We start from the raw sequence: 24,021 nt of genomic DNA on the forward strand, positions 1-24,021 counted from the left end.
ACCTGTAAAAAGTATTGAAGGCCAAACATACTTCACGCCATTAACTGGCAGGTGTTGACTTCTAAATTAAAGGCGATGTAAATTTCACAGCTTTTAAAATCAGTGGCTTATAAAACACTCCTGAGTTTAAAGTGCATTTTTCCATCCTTCTTGACATCATGTTAAATATCAAAGATATAAAAAGATCATTTTTAAAGATCAGCATTAGCTGTTTTTTTTTTTTTACTTCCATGCCAATATCTGTGATAACACCGAAAAGACTCACAGTTTCTATGTCGCTTTATTTGGGTCATATCATGCAGATCGCCGTTAAACATATGGTGGGATTTCAGGCCCCGAAGCAACAAGATTTCACTGTTTTTGGGTCAGTTCACACCGAGCTGCCTACTGGATTTAAATCTTGAGGCTGAATCTTGACAGAAATTTAATTTTCTTTTCAATTTCCATGTAATTATTAAGTTTTATTTCATTGTTCTGTGCTTTAATTCTTCTGTGTTGACTCAAAAGGAGCTCAGTGCTCAGTAGCAAAATGGAGAGCTGAAATGATTAGTTCATTTAGCAATTACCTGATCTCATTTTAGCCAATCAGTTTTGAGGATTACTTACATTCCTTTAGCTTAAACGTTTAAATGAAATTGCTACATTAGCCAGCGAGCAGATGGGGCATCAAAAGATGTTAGAGACGTCACATTTGCATCTGGAGGTGTGATGTGAAATTATCAGTGTTTTTTAAATCTACAGTTGTGCAGAGATCATCTGATAAATAATATGCTTTTGTATTTCATGTTTTAATGTGTGTAAGGATGGTTGTCTCTGTGGATAACTTATTCAAACATGCAGATAATCTAGACTATTTTAGACTCCAAGAAACTTCTGCATGTACATCAGAAGTTTTTCCAGCTCCATTTTCTTTCTGCTTTTCATCTTTTTTTAATTTCTCCTCCATCATTATGCAGTAACAATAGTTTATCTCCCTTCATATCTACATCTTTACCTCCTTCATAGGTTCAGTGGTGGATTAGAGCTCCGGTCTCATGCTGCTCTCCTCCTGTGTGTCCTCTGCTTGTCGTCTGAGGCATGCAGAGGATTACTCTTTAATCAGTCAGATAGGGACTCAGCCGAGGAGCTTACACAGCCTCCTGCAGGGCGCCGGCAGCTAAAACCCAACAAGAAGGAAGATTAAGTGAGCTGGAGGATAGACGTCCTCCCCCCCGAATGCAGAAACCCTTCACCTAGAGAAGATGTGTACAGCACGACTGAAATATATTGTGAGGCATAGAACCAAATTAATACAAAGTACAAGATTAAAGCTGCAATGCTCCACTGAAAAACTGAGATATGCTTGTAAAGAAGCAACTATTTTTTAATCTGATGATCGATTCCCAGCCCTAGAAACCCAATGCTAAGTTTTTTGCCTTCATTTATAGAAATTGCAAGTATCTCCTGCACAATGTCTGAAATGCATAAATGGGTTGGCATCATTTTGGTACCAAAACATTGCCAACTTATAAGTACACTGAAGATGGGGTGCAGGAATTTGCTTGCAGAATTTGAAGGATTTATTCTGGATGGGATGGATACAAGTAATCGCTCTGGCCATCATAATTCAAGTAATTCATTACTGGCAGGACAAATATCTAAGTAGGCTTCACCCTACATGTAACTGAACCTTTAACCCAGGGTTAATCTAGCTGATTGTAATTATCAATAAATAGTAAAGAGTAAGAAAATGATAAGCAGTATGAGAAGGTTTAACTTCTCCAGCCACAGCTCTGGCTTGATTAGTGAAGTGAGCCGGATTCCAGCAACAACAACCGCTTTAAGACACCTAGGAGAAGATTAGCCTGCTTTTAATAAAAGTGGTTACTAGAGAAATGCTCACATTCAGAAAAGATTTTTCAGAGCAGATGTCCGTTTGAGCTAAGTAAAAGCTATAAAATGCAGATTTTTATCGGTTTGTGTCAAATGTCAGAAATAACACCTGCATTGATGTATTTTATCTTAGTTCAGTCAGATACTTCAGTGTACGGCTGAAAAAAATGTTAGTGTTCACTACCACTTTAATAGTAGACCATTGTTTAGGATTTAAATAGTTTCCTGAAGTTAGAGCTCTATAAATCATTTTTACTGTGTATTACTAATTCTGACACTCTGAAAGAATCAGCGATAACAAAATACAGAGTTAACAATCAGATGAAATAGCCTACATTTTGAATAATTATTAATTTTCTAACAAAGCACTGTGTTGGTGTAAAGAGTATAACCTCTTTTATAGACTGTAGGTTTCTGTTCAGGTCTTTGTGATCACAGACTGAAGCCAAACACTGTTAATGTGGATATTTTAATACAATAAATACAGTGCTTATTTATGTAGACACAAACAGCAGTTCAAACAGACTGATGATCAGTGGATGCTGTTACCATTTAGAAGTAGGACTTAAAGAACCAATGAGCAGCACAACACAGAACACAAAATGAACCACTGGTCTGTCTGGGAGGATTGTATTTCACGATAAAATATTTTGGTGAGTGTTTGAGAACTCGCTCATAAGCTAATGCCTGTACACAAATACGAAAAATACTGTAATCCATGATTCAAACCTCTCATCTGTTTCATGAAATAGCTTTTTCAAAGGTGCTGTGTATTTTTTTTTTTGGTATTATGAATCTTTAAAATAAGATTTTTTTTTTTCAACATAATTGGTATGGAAAAATATTTAAGTTTTGAAATTTTAAAAACCTAATTTAAACATGTTTTGACCTTCAGAACTGTTTGTGCAACAAAGGAGGACTCCAGAAGAACAGTTTTTAGCTGTGGTCAGAATATTAGGGATGCACAGATGCATCAGTTTAGCATCTGTATCTGCCAGTATCAGCCCTACAGACAAATATCTGCCATCTTCAAATAATTTGGCATGAATCGATAGCCAATGTTTATCTGTATTGTCCCATCAGTTTAATGCAGGCATCTAGTATACCTAACTAGGGCTGGGCAATTAATTGCAAATTAGGTTAAATCGCAGTATGGCCTCCTGCAATTTTCAAATCCCATACGGTGCAATGTTTTTTTTTCCTTAAATGTGTCAAAATACAAATTTGATTCCAATTTTTTTGCAGCAGAGATTTCATGCTCTATACATTATGATATCAAAATATCAAATTTGCTAGATGAGCCAAAATCCCAATTAGATAGCATATACTTTTCCAATCTTTCATACCTAGTTTAGTTTATCTAATATTTTGTTGGTTATAATATAAACTGATTTATTGCTTATGTTTGTTGAATAATACATAAGACGAGATACCTATAAATAATTGCATATTAAATTGCAATTGAAATATTGGGGGAAAAAATCGCAATTAGATTATTTTCTCAAATTGTTCAGCCCTGTACTTAACTGATGAATCAAATAATTGTTTTATGAAGCAGCAGCTGTCACATGTTGGAAAAACTGTGATCTGTTTTCATGGTCATGCACAAGATAAAATGTTTTCTTAGTGGGAGTCTTACTGCTACTTTCATAAAGAAATTATAAAAAAAAACAGTTTGGGGCTAATTGTTATTTTAAACATTGGTTTTGGTATCCTTAAAGCCAATTTCCAAAAATGATGTTGAACTTTATTTAACCAGGAAAGACTTTAAGAACAAAATCTTTTTCACCCTGGTGGATTTGCAGAAGTATGAGTAAGAAAATAGTTGTATTCAAAAAACAATGCAAGAAAATGCTGTCACATGCACAACACGTCAAGGGCTCTTGCTCTTACATAAAATCTCATAAACATTGCATGTGCCGTTTAGCATTGCATGATAAAAATGTCTATAAACAAGCTACAACAGGTTTGCAGCTGTAAACAGGTGATAAAGGAAAACCTACAGTGTGCATTAACAGATAGAAGTTAATCAGGATTAGTTTGGAGAGAAGCACCTGTGAGAAAGTCTTGAGAGGTTAATTTGTCCTGTTTAAATATCTTCTACAGGTCTTAAAGGTCTTTGGCAACAACAGAATCCAAGTAGGTTTTTGTGTTGTTTACCAGTAATGAATTTTATTTATGCTCTAACTTGTTCTCTTTCATTATAAAGTTTTTTTTTTTTAATGTTTGTTTTTGGGCCTTTTGGGGCCTTTATTGGATAGAGGAGGACAGTGGATAGACTCAGAAACAGGGACGAGAGTGGGGGAGAGACATGTGGCAAAGGGCCTCAGGCCAGATTCGAATCTAGGCTGCCCGCATACTTGGTGCGCGCCTTAACCACTCGACTACCGGCGCTCCTCATGCTGAAGTTTTGTGGGCACAAGCAAATCAGCTGTTTAATAATTAAGAGAGATCAACTATTTACGTTGGCTATGAATTGTAGTTTCAGTAAGGTTTTGTTTGCATTTCATGGTTTTATATTTTGACTATAAAACCACTGAAATTTCTTCTTTGTATTTATACCAAGCAGTGTCGGACCATTTCTCCTTGGAGCCCCCCTACATGTACCTAAGAAAAGCAGAGCCCTGCCAGGACCCAAGAGAGATGAAAAAGTGACACACTACTGTCAAAAATCAACAAAGATTTTAATTGTTTCACTGCTAAAACCCTAAAAAAAGCCTATGCATGCTTTTCTTATCAAAATACTTTTGTATAAACTACTTAATGACCACTTTATCATGGTTTTAGTCAATATTTGCAGATCTAATTTTGGCAGCCTCCGAGCAGACAAAGCCTTGCCCCCCAAGATGCACCCCCTGGAAGGTCCCAGACCCCAGGTTGGGAGCCAATGCACTAGGTTTCTAGGTTGTCTGAGACAGTGTTTTTAATATGGCAGCCACCACAGATTGATTTTTAGTGCTCCCTCCAGCAACCTAATAGCTGACAAAGTGCTAAAAACAAGTGGCACTGAGTGCGGATAGAAGAAACTGGTTGAGACGGGGGGGTGGTTTGGCAGTTGGTACCACAAACTGAAGGAGCTAGACTCTTATGTCTACTTGATGTGCTTAACGAAGCTACTACTGTGAAAACCACCAGCAGAAAAAAAGTGCTCGTCTCGTCTCCCCAGGTCTTAAAACTGGTGTCCTTGTACTCCAGCACACCAGGAGCGACACTTAAAGCTAACAGTTCATCTTCATAACTGTCCATGACAGTTTCTCGCACAGGACTTTTCTGTCTTAAGTACCTGATTTCAGTTTTCTTTTTTTCTAAAAAAAAGCTGAAATATTTGTTTTTCTGTGTGATTCTGCAGAGATCTAGAGAAGAAAATACACCATCCTCACTCTGATTGACTTCAGCCACATGAATCTGCTAAACATTACAGAAATTTGATTAAGATATGAAGCTTTCTTAGCTGAAACATTTGTTCTGGTATAGTTTAGCTTAGGGCTGAATGATTTGCAAAAATAATCTAATTGCGATCCACTGAGATTGCAATTTAATATGCGATTATTATTCAGTTATTCTGTATTTCTGACAAATTCAAGCAATAAATAATTCCATAAATAAGACCATGTGTATTGAAAACAATGAAATTATTTCTGAAGCAATGAATCCATAGAAGCATGAATCTGAATGTGGGGGTGCAACAAGCTTTAAGCTATAAAGGAGATGGCTGGGGTGGAGGAGGTGAAGCTGGCTACCAGCTGGGGTTTGACTTTCACTAAGTAACACTAGGCTTCATCAGTTTTAGATCGAATGAGCCAATGTCACTCATTTTGATTGAAATAAACATACATAAAACACAAAAAGGAGGATTTTTGTTAACCATTATAAAAAATTGACACTTGAATGTTAGCAAAATGTGCATAAAATCTCTGCCACTGCTAAAAAATTGATTTATTAAACTGGTATTTTGACACATTTCAAGTGAAACAAATATTGCAACTTCTGCGATTTGAATATTGCAGCAGGCCATATTGCGATTTAATCTAATTTGCGATTAATTGCCCAGCCCTAGTTTAGCTCAATTATTTCATCGTGTCTCAGGTTCCTCAGTGAACTGGACCCACAGAGAGGAGGATGAAGTTTCACGTGCCTCCACTGAAACTAAAGCCACCCCTGACACTGATACCCACCTGTCTACACAAACATGCTGCTCTCAGGTAGACAGTTGCTTTGGACTCTGCAGGCTGATCTGCTTCAAAAAATTAAATCATGCACTGAACCTTGATCAGGATCAGAACAAACAGACTAGTGTCACAGATTATCATCCGTAAATGTTTAGTAATCATCGGTTATTGCGAGGATCAGGTCATCAATTTCAGCTCTGCTTATCAGATCTGCTTCTTATCAATTCATGTCTCTTATTCTGCTTGAACACACAGGTCTGCTGGTGCACTAAAACAGTGATATAGCACATGCACACCATTGCTGTAAATACCAAATAGTGTAGAACTAACCTGACTGGTAACCAAGTGTCAACAATACCTGATCTAGCTATCAGACCAATATTGAATACCAGGAATGGATTGGTTCAGCATTTGTTACCTCATTTGTGTGATCAGTTATATTTATGTTAAGACCAAGGAAGTATTTATCCCAAAATAAGACAAATCATGATTCAGATCAGAAGGAATGTCCCTCTATTCAAGTAAGATCACAGACTCTTTCTGTCCATAGTTCCAGAGATCACTCTATAAACCAGCATTCTCCAAACACTGCATGAGGGCCAAATGTGGCCTTATGCCAGCAGATTCAGAAAAATAAAGTCCTAAATGCTAGTGCTGCACAAGTAATCTTATCACAAGCTGACCCCATAAAAGGCAAATTTTGTTTCAAGTTGTACTCAAAAGGTTTAGAACTGTGGTTCTCAGCTGGTGGTTCTTTTAGCAGTATTTATTTTGACCTGGCTCTTTGATTGTGTTTTGTTCCATTTAGGGTCCAAACTGCCAAATTCTTTATTAGATAAATTTGAGTGGCTGAAAATGTTCAAAAATTAGGGTCAGGATTTCTCTTAAGGATGTGGGGGTGGGTCCTGATGTTGGACCAGTTGAGAACCACTGGTTTAGAATAATGCTTACAGAAAAGCCTTTTTACTTTACTATAGTGTTACCGTTGACTTCGTAGTAGTACCTTTATTTGCAAAAAAGGAAAAACTTTTATTTTTTGGAAAATATTAAGTTATTTTGAGGCAGAAACTCGAGGTTTTGTATTTTTTTGAGCTACTGTTTCTCTGTTTTGAGCTGAGAAATGCACCCTTTCTAGACTATTCTCTCCAGTGTTGCCAATTCCTCAGCAAGGAAAGTAGCTATTGGCTGGCCTAAAAGTCACTAGAAGTCACCAAATGATGTCATCACCTAATTTAACATATTTGTCTGTATGAATTTAATTTTAGTGGACTGTAAGAGAAAGGAAAAACGTCATGAGCGAGACAAAAAGTGAGTAAAAAGACCCTTAAGATGTGTAGAACTACAAATGAACTTGCCTCTGTCGATTTTTGTTTTTATAACGTCTATATTCCAACCCTCCTCCTACATCTGGGCTTGGGACAGGCAAATGACTCAAGAGAGATACTCTGGCAGAGTTACTTTAAGTTTTATTTTTGGTTTATTATTTATTTATTATTCTATTTTTCTCAGAAGTTTAGTTTTTTTTGCATTTGGTTCAGTTTTAAACCTTATGGTCCACTTAAGAGCCTACAACAAATAATTTTTTTTTTGTATACAGTCTTCATTAACAATCTAAAAGGAGACAATAGAAAAGGCGCCTTCACGGCGCGGTTAATCTGCAGTCTGGACATGGAGGCATGAGCATCTCCTGCTCTGACCGCAGCTGAGAGGGACTGCTGCGCGAGGAGTGGGCTGCCTGTCAGTGCTTTGGGACAGGGAGGGGCCCACGGCAGCACCCGCTGCTCACTGAGAGGCGCTACAACAATACGTGCTTTCATGTCAGTCTTCAAAAGCCTCCAGTAACACCCAAAAAAGTCGCTAGTTGCTAGTTTGGCGCTAGTTGCTTTTTTGAAAAAGAGTTGCTAGAGGGGTCTGAAAACTTGCTAAATATAGCAACAATGTCACTAAGTTGGCAACACTGATTTTCTCGGGAGATTAAGATTTATGCTAAAATCAAGCTGCCCTAGAAACTTGTTCTAGTACTTCTTAGTTTTCCACATTAGGTGGTACTGCTGTGTTGATTCTTTAAACACACATTTTGACAGGAAGAATTTGTTTATTTGCTTTTTTCATGACTAAATTCAGAGGAAACATAATGATAAACATGCTAAGAACCAACACAGTCTGGATTCATAATGCCCTGATGAATCCTTTCTTCAGTTTGCTCTTGTTTAGTGTCTGAATGAGGAGATGAGTCTTCAGCGTTAGGGCTGAATGATTTACCAAAAAATCAAATTGTGTTTTTTCAAGTTCCTCACTGTTGAAGGAATGATCGTTCTTATGCCATTCTCATTTTAACAAAGAAAAACATCTACAGGGAAATTAGGATGTTTGTAAACTGTTCTACAATAAATAACACTAAAATGTTTGCATGATGCATGGAACCTAACACCTCTACTGCAAAGACAAAAAATACGATTCAACTTTTTTTTATGCCATTGGTTCTCAAATGGTGTGGTGAGGCACACTGATGTCCCACTGATGGCGAATCTTTGTATGAAATTTGTACCAACATTTGTGATTACTACAACTTCAGTAACTGTAACAGATGCTGTTTTGTTTGGATATGGTCTGCCTTGAGATTTTGGCTTAATCTTGGGTGTGCCTTGGGCAAAAGTGGTTGGAAACCACTCTTTGGCGCACATTCAGTTTAGAATAATGTGTCTGTGCTGACAGTGTAGTTCTCAGCGGCAGAGCCAGTGGTGGCTGGGGCCAACAAACAGTAACAATAATTGGCTTGGCCAATAATCAGTCCACCCCTTCTCAGCTTATCTTGAACTACATCTGATTGGTTTTACCAACTTTAATAGTAAAGGTGAGTTAATCACAGTGGGCCGGCCCATCATCCTGATTTTTACTGAGTGTGGCTCTCTGTGAAAAAGGTTTGGACACCCCTGCCATAAATCACCCTTTAATGAATCCAAATACTACTTGTTAAATAGAAGCTTTTTCTGGTTTGTTTTTTTACAAAAATCTTGTCATTGGTATGTGCTTTTTTCTGAATTTCTAATGAGAACTAAACCTCCACCAAATTTCAAACTTGCAGCTCTGTCCTCAGTACAGAGGGAAAAATGCAACATGAAGTAGCGGCACAGTGGAGCTGAATCAGCTACAGCGAACAAAAACACATAAAGAAGAAGAAAAAAAGATGATTCAGGAACAAAAACAGGACATAGCAAAGATAGAGAAAGGCTGGACTCATGAGAATCACTTCCTGGCTGTTGAAAATTTTCGCAAGGCTGTAGATGTTGATTAATCTCCAACAGTCAGTCTTACAGCATATCCTCACAGCATATGAGTGTTAGATATCCTTTAACATCCCTATAGCACGCTCTGCAGCACACTGCAGCTGTCAGATATTCTCTGCCATGTTAATTTTCCCCTTAAACAATACAACATCAGGTGTGTCTGTTTTAAATGCAGAGAAACAATGATGTGCTTCATATTGACACACATTTGGCATTGTTGAGACAAATAGTTTAGCCTCTTTTTACCAGAGGTTAAAGAACAAAATCCAAACATAGATATTGATTTTTATTAATGACTAAACACAGCTCCACATTGTGTAACATGCTATAGAGCTCTGTAAAAGTGAAAGAAAATTTTCCGTAGGACGCGCTTAGTGCCTCGTCGGTCTCCTTGTGACTTGTCTGTATCAGTGTAAAAAAACAACAGAAACAAGGCAACGTGCTATAAACGGCGTGGCATCATGCTAATTTGTGCTGCTTATGGGCTGTTCTTGTCTTTGCATACTGAGTCCATTTTCTAATGTCTGTAATCAAATGAAAACGCACTTAAACTTGTACGAATCTGTTGTGTTGTATTTTATATTTATTGTGAAAATTTAGCACATAGTGATCAGAGCAGTGGTCAGTTGCTGCATTTGTTTCCTAGCCTTTCTTCTTCTTTTGTTATTTAATGGCAGTTAGGCTGTCATCTGATGGTAGCACTGCATAACGATGGTATAAACAAAGGGAAAAGACATTTTCAAGATAAGTCAAAAGTTGCATGAACTATTTGAGTTGTTATAAATGACTACCAAAAAACAATAGCAAATCTCAGGTTTAAACTAAACATTACTTGTTGCTGCTTTTCTGATTTTCCATAGTGTCCCAACATGTGCTGGTTAAAATCTTTAGTTCTGATTTTATCTTTCTAACAATATTTATCATTTTGATTGGACAGATTCCTGTTTTGGTCCCTGAGTCTGTGTGGATGCTGCTGTCTGTCTGTACATGTTGTTCCTACTGTGGGTGACGTTGGCATTCTTCTCTGTGCTGACATATGACTGTGTTAATAGTGGTGTGTGTGTTGTAGTTGAGTAATGTCGGTCTGAAGTCGTGTCAGGTCTTGTCGTAGCTTCAGAGGGATGTTGTGAAACATGACAATCACTTCATCAGAATTAAGAGCTGTCGGTTTCCCACAGGACGAGTTTATATGAAGTGTTTGACTGTGACACATGGATTCAGTGATTAAACTATAATCCAATAAATCCTAAACAATTAAAACTATCCAGTAGAGCTGGGTAATATGGCTTAGAAATACAGTCTGAATTCTTTCATACCAAAATCGATGCACAGTTTAAATTGATGTCTTGCTTAATAGAGGGATATATGGATATCAATACGTTTAAAGTGGAGGGTGAGCTTATTTGGATAAAGAAAACAAAATGTATAAATGGTTAGCAGATATGCCAAGTGGGCCACCCTTTGATAGTCTTTGAGGAAAATGCCATGTTCATGTGTATTTGTGTGTGTTAAGGGAGGTGAGATGAGCCGCTACAAAAATGATCTAAACGTTTCACAAACTGATGGTGTTTCCAGTTTGCCTGTATTTAACAAGTTTTGTTTTGATTTTGGACAAGAGTAATTATATGAGTTTAGTTATTGTTATTATATGTTATATTTAAAATGTATTTATATTTTTTACTCATTTGCTTTTAATAATGCATGTTTTTGAAGGAGTTTATAGTGTTTGAGATCAATAAATGCATGTGACGCAGATCATGGAGTCTGTTAATTGTTAAATAATCATGATCTGAATGTCAATGAAGAACTGTGATGTTTATTTTTCGTGAAACGGTCTTGTTACAGATGCTGCAAGTGGTCGTTGGACTGTTTTCGCTCTCAAGTTTGAAGTTTTTCCACACTCTGACGTTTTAACACATGAAAGCTAACCGCTGCTTTATTGTTACTGGTGCGTTTACGGCCTGTTGTAAATTACAGCTCCATTTACAGCAACTGACTTAAATGATTGGCTGGGCTGATCGGATCAAATTGCTGATCTCTGATAAATTAAAAATGCTTATTATTGGCCCCAATCCAATACATGTGATCGGGATCAGGACATCCCTGTGTTTAGTTAATTTAATATGTTGCAGTTTGGGACATTATTGGACCAAAACACTTTTCATTAAAAAAAGGGACAAAACTTACTAATTTTATACCCTCTTTCCCCATCACTATGTGTCAATTTTTGCCAATTTTCCAGATAACATTACTTCAATATCATGGGAAAGTAGCCATTTAATTCTGAGAAGAGGAGATAGATTAGTTGAAATATTGATCAAACGTTTAAATTTACCCAATTTCACAATCAACAGGGTAAAATGAAAGGTATCAATTCATAGCTTATCTAATGAGGACTTCAGGACTTTTGCCGTTATTTTTTTTCAGACACCTAGTTGCAAAACAGCTTTACGACCCACTTTTGGGCCCTGACCCACCAGTTGAGAGCCACTGCTCTAGTGTAGATAGAAACAGGAAATAAAGAGTTTCGTGTTTTAAGGATCCTACACTTTAAAGCATTTAAATTCAGATCCTTAGAGATCCAAGTAAATTTAAATTTAAAAAGTCTATATATAATTGATAAGCTATTAATAAATGCAAATACAGTAATCAACTTTTTAACTTAAAATGGCCCTATCAGTAGTCTCTCTTCTTCCTGTTTTTCATACTTTTCATGTCATAATATTCTGGTTTCACTAAACTATAAGCCAACTGGCATCTGTAAGAATGACTTATTGCATTACATGTGCATTAAACAAGCACTGCAGATTCTGTGATAAACCGAAGAGTGAGGTTTAAACAGCGTCTGAAGTCTTTGTTATCAGCGCTTCTGTTCTGCTGTAATCCTCACAAATAAAAATTCTCATGTTCTCCTGATCAGGTTTAGAAGTTTATGGAAATTTTGAATTTACACTAGTGTTTAAAGCTGTTTGGGACTAGACATAATAGCCCATATTAGTCTAGCTGTCGTTGCTAACTGCTAATTAGCCTGGTGTTGTATGTTCATGAAGATTGGTGTTGCTGAAGTGTTTTACCTTGTTTATTGCACATCTTGCATGGCTCATGTCTAACTCCTGGCGTTCTGGTGTTTGAAAGACCCAAGATAATCCACCATCTTTGCTTTAGTCTGCTGGCTCTAGACGGACACTGTGACCCATGTTACCAGTGTGAGTCTCACCTGGAGTCTGTATCATCAATGTCCATTCAAGCATAATTTGGATTTTTCGTTTTTTTTTTCCAAACAGAAATAGATTTTTTAGAATATTTTTGTGTCAAACCTGTATCTCACCATGAAAAACTTGTTGAATTCAAGAGTGTCCTTGCCAAAAACGGCGAGTTTTGACAAATAGCAATTTAATGGTAATAAAAAGCCATTTATTCCAATGCTATACACAATACACAATTAAATTCGTTAAGAGGACATAAATGACGAGTAGAACAGTAAATGTTTGCAAAAATCAACAAGAAATCAAAATAAATGAGGCAGAACATCTAAAAACAGATGTGTTTGCCTCCAAGTTATATAACCTTTAAATCGTCCAATAAGAGCTGCTTGTTTGGTTTTATCTGCTCTCTTTCTGTGTCCATGCACCAACCCGTGTCTCTGTGGTGTTTCCCTCTTTTGTTTTGTGTTTATGTTCGGTTCCTCTTTTTATTCCCTGGAAGTCAAAAAGTCAGTGAGTGATTGGAACTCAGCTTTGAGCTGGGGGAGAAAAGCCTGAGGAAATGTTCCCTTTTATTGTTTGTGGGTCAGCTGATCTGCTGTCAAACACTCTCCATACTAACACTCCAAACACTCAGGGACAAATTAAGTGGTTGCAGTTCTCTAAAAAAAAACACTTCCTCTTTATTATTAGGTCTAGAACAACTGGTTCCTCTTTTTATTGTTCTTTGCTGCTTTACCACCTGCAGAAAGAAGCATTGATACAATTGGAAAGCTTCATCAGCAGTTTAGTATTTCAGATTTGTGACCTTCATCTGGCCCATCAGAGAAAAAGAATTTGAAACAGTCAGAGATATTTTTAAAATTGGAGGTGACTGTCAATTCTTGTTCTTACCAGATATCTGCGGCCTCCTGCACCACGAGGCATTCTGTCTTTATTTATATTTCTGACCATTAAGCTGAGTAAGGATCCACTTTTATGACTTGTTAAAACTGAAACACAAACAAGGCTTACACGAATGATTATAAGCTTCTGCTGATGTTGTGTAATAAGTGATTAGAGAGAGCAGAGAACTCAGTGCACAAAGATATCTGAGGATGGTGTTGCATAAAAAACACACATTTATGATAAATTCCTTAAGATTATGTGTCGTTTCCATCAGTTAGCACCACTGCATATGAAGATGCTTTAAAAGTGATGACTCCTGTTAATGCTGTTGGGCCCATTTGGTAAAATGGGCTAAAATACTATTCAGTAAATAAACTTTCTGGGGTACTGGTTAGATTAATATGAGGACTCAATTCAAGACAAGTTATAAGGGAGTACATGATGTGATGTTCAAGGAAGTTTCTGTTCTGATTTCTCTCTCTCTTTGTTTTATTTTTTCAGTGTCTGTGATTGTTTTGCTCTGATGAGTCACCCTGCTGCTGTTTGTCTGATGGAATGTACAGACTCATTCATTCATTCAGACAAGGCCTTTATTTACACTCGCAAACATACAGCCCAAAACAGACTCCACACTACTGATGGTCGTGTTAGGGCAGAGACAAACCTGCTTTTTTACCGTGCATTTGTGCAACAAACATCTTCATTCCAAGTGTGATTGTGCACTTTATGTGCTACTTAAGTACGCTTCTAGAGTTGGAATTTTCAAACATTTTTTCCCCAGATGAAGTCAAAATGCAAATATCGTATCCATGCAAAATAGCCCCTTTAACACATCCTTCACTATACTGAGTTGACTTTTGGTTGTAGTTATGATATATGGTCATACAAATTCACCCTACAAACTTAGACGTGCTTCACTACGCCATTCTGGAACCACTGAATCATCCAAAGATGCTTTAAATTACTGTTTTTGCAGCAAACAGTTCAGCGATGTCAGCCTTATTTACAGCCGTTGATGTAATTGTTATTAGTTATTTTAACACCAAATTATCCATGATACATGTGTAAGAAATATAGACAGTTAGAAAATACCAGCAACATTTCTTTTGCTTTGATACTTTTAGAACACCACAATTGTTACAGTGATTTTGTAGCTCAGGCCGTATAAATCATGCAGTATATTTAGAGTGGAAGCTATATGGCAGGGTGCCACTCAAGGAGGCTATTAAAGCATTAATTCTGAGATCACAGCAAGCGTGAGTTGTCCTTTTTGACATTCTTACAGAAACGTTTGTCTCTTTGCAGTGATAACACCTCACACACATGTGGATAGTTGTGGACTTGGTTTTTCAGGTTTTCCAAACTTTCTGCTGTTCTAATCCATGCTGCTGGCTTGACTGTCGCATCCTCTCTCCCCCTACACTGTACTCTACAGTTCATAGCTTTCTTGTGACAGAGTTGTTTAATTTTGAGCTTGCGCAAAGAGAATTCTTCAAACAGACTCTGGCAATGCAGTAGGGCTGCTCGATTATGGCAGACATCATAATCACCATTTGTTAGATATTGAGAACACAATTATTAACCATGATTACTTATTGATTTTACAACATTTGTACCACATGCATTTATCAGACTTGATCATCGTAATACTGAAGACATAAAATAATGATTTACAATAAAATCAAATAACAAAATTAATTGTTTTCATGGCCAAAATATCACAAAAATATTGAAACATTTACCACATGACAAAATATTACAGACAAAAGAAGTGTAAAAGTATGTTGCACAGTAATAATTCCTTCATAATGATATTTGTCTTCATAATTATTGGAGGTGAAAACTGTGAAACTGAAATTAAATAATTGTCCAGCACTGCAATGCAGGACCACAAGTTGCAAATCTTATAAGAATTTTTCTAGTAAAGGGGGTAGTTGGACTGTTGGTCAGCTATAACAGAGACTAATATAATGCTCTTCTATTAATAAATGGATTCTCCCCTAGGGTAATAAATGATGAATCCAGCCACCAGAACTTCTGTTGGATCTCACACAGAGAAGCAGGAGGAACAATTTAAGTTTTTGTTGCACTGGTAGGGTGCAGGATGAAAATTTCTGCCAATTTTATTTATTTATTTATTTGTTTATTTATTACAAGGGACAATGCACATTAATGAACATGGACATGTAAATGTGCCAGATTGTAGCCATATATCCATGGTTAATATCTGTCGTGTGTTTGTTTTTTAAGAACTGACGTTTAAGATCTAAACTACATTTGTATTAGTATTAGTATCATAATGGCTGAAATAATATTTAAAGTATCGGCATATCTGATATTGAGAAAAATCATGTGCAAGTCATCATGCATCCTATTTGAAACTAGGGATGCACGATATTATCAGTCTGGTATCGGTATCAGCGGATATTAGCTTAAAAAGGCAAATATCGGTATCAGCAGATATCAAAATTTCTGCCGATATTTACATCCAATATTTTGCCTGTGTATTTCAGTATATATCGACTGTAAATTTTGTCCATATATACTAATAAATTAGCATAGAGCTTTAGTCTGACCCAACAGACCTATGTCAGGTAGGGTCTTTTTCTTTATTTATCCTCATTCTTTAAACTTTAAAGTGTTTTTTAATGACTAAAGTTTGCTTCCTTGGTCATCCTCAAACCTTAAAGTGTCCAAAAGGATTGAAATTTTTTTTCCAAAAAGCATATTTGAATATCGGTATTGATATCGGTATCGGCTAAAATGAACCTGTAAATATTGGCATATCGAAAATCTGCAAAAATCCAATGTCATGCACCCCTATTTTAAACCATTGTACAACACTACTGAAGGTCAAATTATATCATACTTTTCAGATACCATGGCAAGAAGACATCTTAGACACCTAGACGTGGGAAATTTATTGTTCTAATCAACAGAAATTGCAGGCACAACTCTGCACATAATTGCCAAATGCCCTGAAACATTACAAGTTCAAATTTTGGATGGGTTCCAATGCATCTGTCTAACAGAATAATCTTTTAAGTTTTGGTACTTTGATATAATTTGTCATTCTGAGAACAGAAAACGTATTGTTTTTATTCACATGGTATTAGTACCCAACAGAGTCTGAGCATTGTTTACAGCCGTAGTGATGCAACCATCCTATGCAAAGATGGCCGTGGTGTGCTCTCTACATACTGAAGTCTGTTTCTGTTTGACTGTGGACTAAACATTCCTTATTTGTTTATGCAAATAAAAATCCCACAACATCCTGGAAGGACCAGTTGATTCTGGAGAATGAGACTTTTTTTTTTTACAAAATCCTGATACAGGGTAATGAAAGTGGAGGTTTGGTTTGCAAATCTGCTATCTACTGTTTGAATCCTCGTGTTGCGTGAAAATCTGCACTCAGTCACAAGAGACTTTTTTTTTTTTTTTTTCCGTTAAAAAAATTGGTTAGGGTTAATGTAATGTGTATGTATGAATGTGAGGGCAGAAAAGCAAGTGAAAGAGCCAAAGTTTCTACCTTCTTTCAACAATCAGCATTCATCTTGTTTTCAAAACTGTATCACTGATTCTGACCTTCTTCTCCTTCCTGCAGGATGCAGAGGCAGCCCTCGTGGTGCGTCATCAGTCCCGGGCCTGGTGTTGGTGCATGTGTCTGGGAGTGGCCCTCATGCTGTCTGGAGTGGTGGTGGGAGGAGCTTACCTGTACCATAACATGATGGAGGTGAGCAGGCAGCACCAACGGTGGTGGGACATTTCCTCCGACAGCAGTGAGGTAAACTGGAATGAAAGACTTAACGGTATAAAGGCAGCACATTAGGCCTGGAGCCTTTATGTTTAACAAGGATATTGCTCATATAGTAAATATTGATTAAAAAAGACCTGAAAACAATGACTATGATATTCAAAAGCAGCTCTTAAATTTGCACCTTTGTGTACGAAAGGAAGAAGAAATAAAACAAGCTGATGAATCAAAGCTTTGAGGAGAAAATGACCCAACAGGTTGGAGCTTGTTAAGGTTTGTGAGCTGCTCTCTTTAAACTCCACCTTAATGAGCAGGAAACAGAGCGGTGTGAATGATAAACAGACCGAACCTTAAAACTACAGGGAGGTTGATAACTGCTGAAAGAGTTCTTTGTGAGAACTTTTGTACGTGGATGTTTACAACTCTGCACAGTTTTCATCTATACTTTTAAATCAAACTGTATTGACAACAGAGCAGCAAAAATACAAGTCCTAGACACCAAAATACTGAGTAATTTCTAGTTTTCAGTTTCCAAAAATACCTTGTGCAGGTCAATTTCTGCACACACTACAAACTGCACAAATAAAATGCTCACTTGTCATATAAGTTGCAAATGTATTAATGCATTCAGACAGTGCTCTCTTCTCACGTGGTAACTTTTGGTTAAAAATACTGACTGAAGATCTGAAGTAAAGTGCATGATTTGGACAAAAATAAAGCACTATAAATGCACTAAACCAAACCAAGAGCAGTTATCGCTCCACCCGGTCTTGTTATGCATGTTCATGTCAGTTTTCTCAGAGCTTCATGGTCAGTAACACATTTCTATCCAGTCGGACTTCAACTGTCAAAACTTTCCACACAGTATTTGGGTAACACCAACCAAAACAAAGATAGATTCTTTGTAGGGGATCTTGTATGGCCCTGAGAGCTGATGTCTAATGGTAACTATGCATCTCCCACAGTATTTTAAATTGCCCCTCATGCCTTCCATGCTTTGCACAATCTTTAGCACACTGTGCAGAGTGTAAAGGCTGCATTGTAATATCACATGTAAAATACAACAAACACTTTAACAGCAGACATTGACCTGCATTCATATTTTCTGCTGCTGTGTTTAAAGCTTCAAACAGTCACATTTTCATGTTTCTTGTTTTTCTGTTTCCAGCAGGAGGGCGAAGTGTATTTCTGCGGGGTGAACTACCGTGAGGAGGACTACATGATCCGAGAGGACGAGGAGGTACGACCCTGTTATCTTCATCCAGTCACATTCACTTCCTGCTGCTTATCAGAATAAAAGCTTGTTTGAGTTCTTTACACGTGACGGGTTAAAGTGTTTTTCAAACAGATCAATACAGACTGAGTCACTGAATGACTCATGACTGTGGTTATCAATCGATTAACTGGCCCCAGCCTGCAGAGGACTCCACAAACAACACTATATTTTAATCCGTTCATCTACATATGGGTTTTGTTTTGTTTAATAATATTTTTGTTGATAAAACTCCTATCATTTTTATTGATGTTTCAGAGAAGTCATTTTACAGTTACTCTCTTTTAAAAGCCTCAACTAAAAGCTTGAAACCTAACTTCTCAGAAGAGTGAAAGTCTTTAAACATCTTAGGTTTCAGGGTTATGCAGGCCTACAGTATAGTTTGAATCAGTCTTTAGAGCTGTGATGCTGTCTATCTTCATGTTAAGTCAAAAACAGCACAAAAACTTTCTGCTTAGCCAACATTACAGCAGAGGATCTATCAGTTTACAAAGCAGCCAAATCAGTTCTGTTTTTCTGTCATAATTACAGAGATTTATCCAGGGACCAAAAGAGGCGTTAACTGACTGCTTTGTGTGTGAGTGCTAAAATAAACTGGCTGAACTGGTTTCAGGTGGAGGTGGAGCTGCCGAACCAGTACCAGCTGCGTCAGCTGGAGGAGAGGATAAGGGTGCTGGAGAGGGAGCAGGTGGAGCTCATTAATGTCCCAGTACCAGAGTTTGATGACGGAGACCCCGCAGACATCGTCCACGACTTCCAGAGGGTGAGACGATGATGCCCTGCCCTCATTCTGACATCACACATCATCCTTGTTTAGCACAGTAACCCTAAAAAATCAACCTTTGCTTTAACTTGTCAGTTATCGCAACACCTAACATCTTTCAAACCAATATTTTAAAAAGATTCAAAGGCTGTGTTTAGAAAATAACTGCAGTTGTAAATAAAAACAACACTTTCCGTGGAGCTTCCAAATTAAAAGCCTTCAATTTCAGGCTCTAAGGGAACTTAAAGAGTTGATTTAAGGTATAAAATAGTTAAATAAGGTGAGTTTGATTGTGAGGTGACTGTGGTGTTTGTTAGAATAATGTTATGAAAATTTTAAAAAAGCAGTCAAAAGCTGAGGCTTATGATTTTATTTTGTACTAATAATAGCCTTTCTCTTGAACAAGCCTGAGAATTAAAGTGTTTATAAAAGAAGAGAAATGTGCATGTTTTGATGAAAAAGGAAGTATCTCTGCTTTTAAATCTGTGTTTTCTTGGTGTATACACGTTTGTCGTCTCTCTCAGAGGTTGACTGCCTACCTGGACCTGAGTCTGAACAAATGCTATGTCATCCCACTCAACACCTCCATCGTCATGCCACCAAGAGACTTCCTGGAGCTGCTTATCAATGTTAAGGTGAAAATAAAAAAGGATGTTTCACCTTTAATCCCATGGATGAGTGATGATTATATTTTATCAAGCTTATCTTTTCAAATTTTGTCTTTGGTGAAATGTTTGTTCCTCTCTCACCAGGCTGGCACCTACCTGCCTCAGTCGTACCTGATCCATGAGGAGATGATCGTGACCGAGCGTCTGGAGCATGTTGACCAGCTCGGATATTTCATCTACAACCTCTGCAATGGCAAAGACACCTACAAGCTGCAACGCAGAGACAGGATTCTGGGTAGGAGCAAGGGTTATTTTAGTAAAGATAGCTGTGTTTTTAAAGGTGTTGAGAGTTTCCCTATCACTGAAAACATATAAGCACTCTGTTTAGACCCTGTTTACACCACCTATTAACATCTGCGCTGGGTATTCAGATACCAAGTGGTTATCCTTAATGCTTTGTGTGGATGCACCTTAATGTGTACTGTTATCTAATTCTCAGACTGCATACAGAGATGGTCTAGGATGTTTTCATCAGGACTGGATTGGTTGTGTAGACTCAGCATGGCTTTATTTGTCTTCATCAGTCTCGCTCAAAGTGATGGCAACTGTAGCTCTTCATATATCTGGATTATTGGTCAGTAATAAGAGCCAGTCTTTCAGCTCCCAGATAGCTCTCCTTTTGCTACCAGTTTGCCTTTTTAATGTCTTTAAAATAACAACAAAAATGGGAAAAGACCTTCCCTTAAACAGAAGCCAGTCCAGTTTCTTGGAAAAGGAGGCATCTCTTAGAACATTCTTATTCATGAACGACACATAATGGCTCTCACATCACTTTTTATCTTTAAATGAGCTGTCATGTTAATCTAGACAACACCCCAAAGATTTATCTGCTAAATTATACTTCAGCCCCTGTCTCTGCAGATTAGGTCAGTCCATCAGCATCAGCTGCGTAGGCAAAGTAGTGCCACAAGAGATTTCAGTAGCTCACTCTGTTCACCATGTGAGGACGAGGAGGTAGTATCTCCGAGGATGATCCGCTGTCGTTGTGGGTAGCAGACATATTGAGGCAGAGGCACTTCTTTGCTGTCTGAGCAGGCTGGTGCTCAAGTTGTGCAAAGATGAATGGCTGACAGTCACGTCTTTCTTACCTGCCTTGTCAGCCATTATAATTGAGCGTTTGGTGTTAGTTCAGGCAGGCCATGGAGTCAAGCTCTGCCCCAGTCAGCTGATCTAACATAACTCCTTATCAGCTGACGGAAAGCTAATTTGCTTCAAGCACACCTTTGGCCAGTCGCACTCATGCTGCCTTATTTAAACTTTTCATGCCTGGCCACACTGTGCTGCTCTCTCTGCAACCCTCCTCCACCCCAGCTCCTCCTTTAACCTGCGTATGACCTAATCAGTGTCATATACCTCATCTTGTCGATATTACAGTGGCCCCAATGTCCTTGTATACTATAAAAGTTTGGACACCCCATTGTAGACAAATTCTAGACTTAAAAAAAATACTGCCAATGTTTGAAACATTTAGCCCATAGTAGAGACAGTCTCTAATTTATTAACTGGCACTAGTAAAGTTTGCTGTTCTTATTGCCTAATCCAAAAATATGATCGTGTTGATTTTCTGCTTTCTAAGGACCTATGAATGAGTGATCAGAAGACTGTTCTGTAACTTCTATGCTGGAAAGTTCTCTCTATTTGATGATAAGTGTGAATTATTGTTTGTTCATTGATGAGGAAAGAGTGACAGTGGATAGAGTGGTGTGCAGCGCTGTCAGTCTACAGTCTGAAACAATGTAAAGTCAATCAGATCAGACAGTGTAGAGATCAGACTGGGGATGAGATGGATTTGCAACCCAGATGCATTCATATCGCCGCCTAGAAGAGGTGGATGTGTGCTTGAAATGCTGGTACTAATGTAAGGGCAGACCAGTAGGGGAGCAGTCATGCTCAAGCACGGCACAATACAATAATACCTAACACCAAGTCAAGATATGAGCGAGCATCAGCTGCAAAATCAGCATGGTTGTGTATTAGTTATGTCATATTTAATTTTGAAACAGAAAACTCTGACTTGTTTCAACTATCAAAACTACTCTGCTCACAGCCATGTAATGCTCATCAGTAAATGGTGCCACACTTCCATTTGTCTGCATTCATAATCACAGGGACAGAGGTCTTACATTTATCAGTGGAAAGCTGACATTCGCATGGAAGAGATTTAAATATTTAACAGATGAAGTGTGGACTGTGCGCACTCAGCACAGCATCTGACGCTAGCATGATGTTAGGACACAATGCCCTTTGCTCTTGCCTAATTTTCTGCATTTGTATGTGTTGTAAGTGGCTTCACTGCACATAGCATGCTGGGATATGTAGCTCAGAGAATTATAAATATCAATCTTTAAATGCTGATCATTCCAGATCAGGGAGGCTCTGGCTCAATCAGAGGCTGTTAAATGATTCACACAACACCTGAGGATCACCTGGGGTTTCAAACTGAATAATTTGCTACAACAGGCCTCTGTATTAAGGACAAATCAGGCTTAAAATAATCTTGATCAACCTGATCCTACCTGTGCAGTGTGCTAACTCCCTCTCTTTGTCCCACAGGCATGCAGAAGCGTGAAGCTCTGAACTGCCACAAGATTCGTCACTTTGAGAGCAAGGCGGTGGTGGAGACGCTGATCTGTGAGCCTTAAGAGGCCTGGACGACTCCCAGCTGCTCTTACGGTCACGGCGTGCAGTGAGATTTGTGTTGTTAACCCTCAGCTGTCTCTCTTTTTCTATCTTTACTTCAGGTAGTCGAGTGTGTGAGAGGAGTGAAATGTGAAGCTGTTTGAATTTTCAGTGATTGTTAAAAATAAAAGAGAAAAGTCGTGTATTTTTTCACTTTTCTGTACGGGGATCTCTTTGGAAACTTTCAGACAATAACTAGCTTAAAGTAGGCATAAAATCAGTAAATTATTTTAATCAAAAATGACAAATATAGCATGAAAGTTTATTTTAATAGATGATGATAAATTTAGTTTGTTTTTCTCTGAGTGGAGCAGAAAGGGTAGCATTTGTAACAGCTCAGTCCAGGGAGCCTTTTTTGTATTTTTGTCTGCTGTAGTTATTAAAACACTGCATCTGTTTATTCTTAACTGGAAAATGATCTTTATATGCACCAGTGTGGATGTCTGCTTCTCTTGTTTAGCTTTAAGAAAATAATCGCCAGCACAGAGAGGGTCAAGCAGTTTGGTTTCAGTCTTTTTCACCAAGGTTGTTGATCTTTTTTTGAATGTGTAATTTTTTGGATAACTCTTCTTGTACTAATTTGTGTATATAATCTCTTTAAAGATATGACCAGACCAACACAATAAACAAAACAATAAAAAACTAAGATGTATTTTGTTTTTTCTCCTAGTTTTTTAGTATTAAAAGTAAAAGGAGTAGCATTTCTGCAACAATATAATAGTAGCTCTCAACTGGTCTAATGTCAGGATCCCCCACCACCTCCTTAAAGAAGAGTCACCACCAAAGTTTCTTACATTTTCAATCCTAACCAAATGAATGAAAAATGGGGATGTTTGGACCTGAGATGGAGACAAATCCTTCAAAATGAAAGCACAACAGACTTTTTGCCACATTTTTTTCTCATGAATTTAAAATAACTCCAAGAGTTTTTGAAAGAAGAGTTTTAACAGCACCCTTCATGATGGACATGGTATGTTTATCTTTGAGTGGAAAAGCTAAATATTACATCAGAGTCTGCTGCATAATCAGGGGTGGGTTGAGTCATTCTGAGGCCCTCATATAACATCAGCATGAGCCCCTTTGCCATTTAGGCAAACACAGTGAGTGAACAAAATATTTGAATGTTTTTCAGGTACCAAAGCCAGAGGAAGATGTACCCAAATCTAGGGCGGGGCATTACAGACCAAAGATTATATCTGGATAGGCTGTAGAGGGCATGCACTGCTCAGGGACGAAACAGTCAGAAAACAGGACCAAAACGAGAGGGAAACAAACTATATCTGCTTAAACTTGGGACATCTGGACACAGCAGAGGTCCATGCTGTTTCTTAGAGACACGGTGGACATTGATATGTGGTCATTAATGGCATTTTATATGGACCTGAGTTTAAACAGACCTACACAAAGCAGAGTCTGAAAGCATCATCAGCCTGGTTCATCAGTCATGGCTGTAAAACTGAATTGA

General features: G+C 37.8%; 1 protein-coding gene across 4 annotated transcripts in view; it reads left to right on the forward strand.

Annotated features, from left to right (window-relative positions):
• The window catches only part of LOC121522617 (integral membrane protein 2B-like), a 29,456-nt gene extending 6,254 nt beyond the window's left edge, over positions 1–23,202 (forward strand). The window contains exons 2-7 of one of the 4 annotated variants that reach the window (XM_041807161.1): positions 17,024–17,203; positions 18,342–18,413; positions 19,060–19,209; positions 19,734–19,844; positions 19,962–20,112; positions 22,431–23,202. In XM_041807161.1, coding sequence (XP_041663095.1) covers positions 17,024–17,203; positions 18,342–18,413; positions 19,060–19,209; positions 19,734–19,844; positions 19,962–20,112; positions 22,431–22,519 — 753 coding nt within the window. In that variant the 3' untranslated portion in view covers positions 22,520–23,202. The remainder of the gene's footprint in view (positions 1–17,023; positions 17,204–18,341; positions 18,414–19,059; positions 19,210–19,733; positions 19,845–19,961; positions 20,113–22,430) is intronic. The other 3 variants (XM_041807162.1, XM_041807165.1, XM_041807164.1) reach the window with 3 other exon arrangements.
• The last annotated feature ends 819 nt before the right edge of the window (positions 23,203–24,021 follow it).

This window comes from Cheilinus undulatus, linkage group 15, assembly GCF_018320785.1.
Source record: "Cheilinus undulatus linkage group 15, ASM1832078v1, whole genome shotgun sequence".
Taxonomy (NCBI): Eukaryota; Metazoa; Chordata; class Actinopteri; order Labriformes; family Labridae; genus Cheilinus; species Cheilinus undulatus.